The sequence below is a fragment of the Quercus lobata genome, chromosome 5 (genome assembly GCF_001633185.2).
Source record: "Quercus lobata isolate SW786 chromosome 5, ValleyOak3.0 Primary Assembly, whole genome shotgun sequence".
Lineage (NCBI taxonomy): Eukaryota > Viridiplantae > Streptophyta > Magnoliopsida > Fagales > Fagaceae > Quercus > Quercus lobata.
The window spans coordinates 62938893-62942239 of record NC_044908.1 but is presented as its reverse complement, the minus strand read 5'-3'; the positions used below and the strand labels follow the sequence as shown (position 1 = coordinate 62942239).

Genomic DNA, 3347 nt, shown 5'->3' with positions numbered 1-3347 from the left:
ATTGTAAAATGCAAGTCTCGCCTAAAGCAAAATGCTATCGTTCCTCATTAAGACTAACGGTGTCATTTTCGCTGCATTAGACTTCAGGCTGTTGAGTTCAGTTATCACACGTGTGGAATTCTGATGTAACTGTTCCCGTATTTCACTCTCTCTCTCTCTCATATATATATTTTTTGATAAACCTCTCTTCTTCATATATATTGTAACAACAGAGACTCATAACTGTAATTAATCTTTGATAATTGTAATTCAAGAAAGTTCTTCTCTTTGTATTCTTTTCTTTTCTGTGTGTGTGAGTGTGAGTGTGAGTTCTTTACAATCATGAAGCAAACAATTCCTTTCAACATGGAAATGTAGAATAAAATACATGAGGATGTATTATATTATGATGTGATCACCACATGCATTTCCATGACTGCAACATGATAATAAGGCATATCCATCGGTGATTCGGTGCAACGTGCGTCAGTGCATGCCCATATGGGAATCCCATTTCACCGATTAATGACAGAAAATAAAAATATAGCTTTTAATTAATGTTGGACCAGTTCAATTTTGTTCTTTGTTGCCAACCAACAAGAATATATCAAACTCATTTCTTGATCAATAAAAGCCGTACAACGAATCAAAAGTACTTAAATCATCATCAAACAAGGAAAGAAAAGTAGTGAAAAGACAATCAAATCAATAATGCCTAGGAAAACTGCCATGCCTCATTGTTCCCGTTGAAAAGCACGAATACATAAGAAGAACCACCATTAACTTCAGCAAAAAGAGAACCACCATTAACTACATGTTGTGCAGTCCTTGAGCAGCCGCTGCTACAGCACAGTCCCTGGGTTGAAAGCCAACTCTCTCATGCTCCAAGTCATACACAACCTCTACATTTTGCTGTTGGAAGCTCCCAAATACTCCAGCTGGGCCGTAAATATTATCATCCTCGTTATCCATGCTTTGGAACAATAGGCACTTCACCACCGTGGACTCACTAGGGGCTCCCATGGCATAGAAGTGATTTCCTTGAGGCAAAGTAAGGCTCACATTGTTTAGGAAATGGAAAGTTATTAGAGGAAGATCATCGATAAAGGTATTATTATTTTTGCATGGGACTTTATAACAAAGATCAAATCCTGATCTCATCTCTACATCCTTGGCTCTAGGATAGGTTATGGCTGACTGGAGAGATGAAAGAATTTGTGAATACAATGGCTCAGGAAGGTGAGTATAAGTGGTTCCCGAATCCATCATCATAGCCCCATTACCTCGTGAATCAAACTCCCTTAAGTTTAAGGGCACTTTGATTGCACTGACAACATTGCCAATGGTTATGGCCTCTAGACCAATACAGTAGAGATTGGGATAAATGGGACTCCTCAACATTGGTGTGAATTGCAAATTGTCTTTAGAAGATATAGCAACATCTCCTACAACCAATGGGCTGGATATATTTGGGTTATTTGCAAACTTGAAGGACAAAAAGCAATGAGAGAAGCCTATTTTTAGGAACCCTAGTTGTGAAGGCAAAGAAAGTGTACCTCTACCAAACCCTGCAATACCAATGGGTTCTTTATATGTGGACCCAACACACCCAAAACAAAACTTTGGAATTTCCCTAGTGGCACTAGGGCTATTTCCATGAACCATAAGTGTATCCCTAGTTAGTGCCCCAGTGACAACCCGACCAGCCCCATAGGTATAAGCAAATAAAGGGCATGGTCTAGGACATGTGGATTTGAGAAGGGTAGCCAATGAGCATCCAGCCATAGTACATGTGTCATAGTCACTATCAGAGCTATGGATGTCATTGCAAAAGGAGCTACCACAAAGGTCCCTAGAAGATGAAGAAGAAAAAGATGGAGAGAAAGCTGCAATAGTCAACTTATTGTTCCTATATTCATCACACTCAATACAATCAAAAGATACATTCCCACAAGGAACCCAAGTGAGGTCACTCCCAGTATCCATGTATACTTGAATGACTTGTGGAGGTGACCCCAAATTAAGAGAGATTAAATACCCATTTGTAATCTCCCTCAATGGTTCCATCATGTCTAAAATTTCAGAAGGTTTCTTTGATGAATTCCTAATCCTAGAGGCTCGTGGTATTGGAGGAAGGGAATTCCTAGAATACTGAGCCATACCAAGGACCATTGGGTTATGGTTTCTCTCTTTTGCTAGAGTTTGGTTGAAATTAAACATGGAAGCTGTGAGTAGAATGAAGAGGAGAAAGGTGGCAATTGTGATAAAATGTGCTGCCATTATGGCCTTTGCTTTGCGTTTAGGTATGTTGAGATGAATAGCGTTTGTTAGTACTAAGTATTTATAGAAAGAATTTGCGCTGATCTGGTTAATTTACAATCTGAAGAATTAGGGTTTGTGATACGATAAAATTGAGTAACAGATGTCTCATGCATGGATGAGAAAGAAGAGGATTAATGGTCTGAGTATGCCTTTCCCAAAAAAAAAAAAAAAAATTCTTAGTATGACATGAGTGTATATAAAATGTGTGCCTATGTTAACTCGAGGAAAAAAAAAAACATGGAACTTTCAAAAAAGAGAAGGATAAATTAAGAGTCCATTTACTAGTGTTATTCTAGTAATGTTATTTGTATTTTTTGAAAATAATATAGATGAAAAAATGTATATAAATACATAAAATATTATTTAAAAACTGAAAATTTTTGTTTAAATACATGTCTTAACCCTAAACAGCAATACTGGCATGAGGTGTTCGCTAACTGTATGAAAAAACATAAGTGCCTAAAAAAAGATCGGAGATCACTTGAAAGCCTATAAAATAAAGAGCACGTGAAATCCGATCTTTTTTATGGATGAATACATTCAGAGTGAAGAGGATCGCATATGTTTTTGTTGTATGGATGTAATTAATGGAATATTGACTCAAAAATACACCCAAGTACAACTGTGTCAGAGATGGTGGAGGCCACCTACTAATTACGTGTAATTAAGGTTTGGATATATATATATATATATATATATATTCCTTTTTAAGTTTTAAATTTAATTACTTGAACAAAGTATATTCCATGTGATACCCAAAAAAAAAAAAAAAAAAAAAAAAAAAAAAAAAAAACTTCCATGTGCTAGCGGTCCAGAGCCCATCTCGTAGGAGAAAATTTATGGACACAATTCTTTAGCCATAATTTTTACTACAATCCTTATGAAGTTGAGTATGAATGATAAGAAAAAATAATGGATTCATATAAAAGTGATAAATAATTATTTATAGTCTACCACATTAAAATTATGACCCAAAAATTATAGTCCTAAAAGAACTTATATTGTAGCGTTTTTAAAGAGTTGATAGGTTAAAGCTAGATTATGCT

General features: G+C 35.9%; 1 protein-coding gene across 1 annotated transcript; it reads right to left on the bottom strand.

The window, feature by feature from the left end:
* Positions 1-789: 789 nt before the first annotated feature.
* Positions 790-2226, bottom strand: LOC115989585 (probable aspartyl protease At4g16563). Its single transcript, XM_031113339.1, has one exon. It carries the CDS (start codon positions 2197-2199, stop codon positions 790-792), a length of 1410 nt encoding a protein of 469 aa, XP_030969199.1. The 5' UTR covers positions 2200-2226.
* Between the last annotated feature and the right edge of the window lie 1121 nt (positions 2227-3347).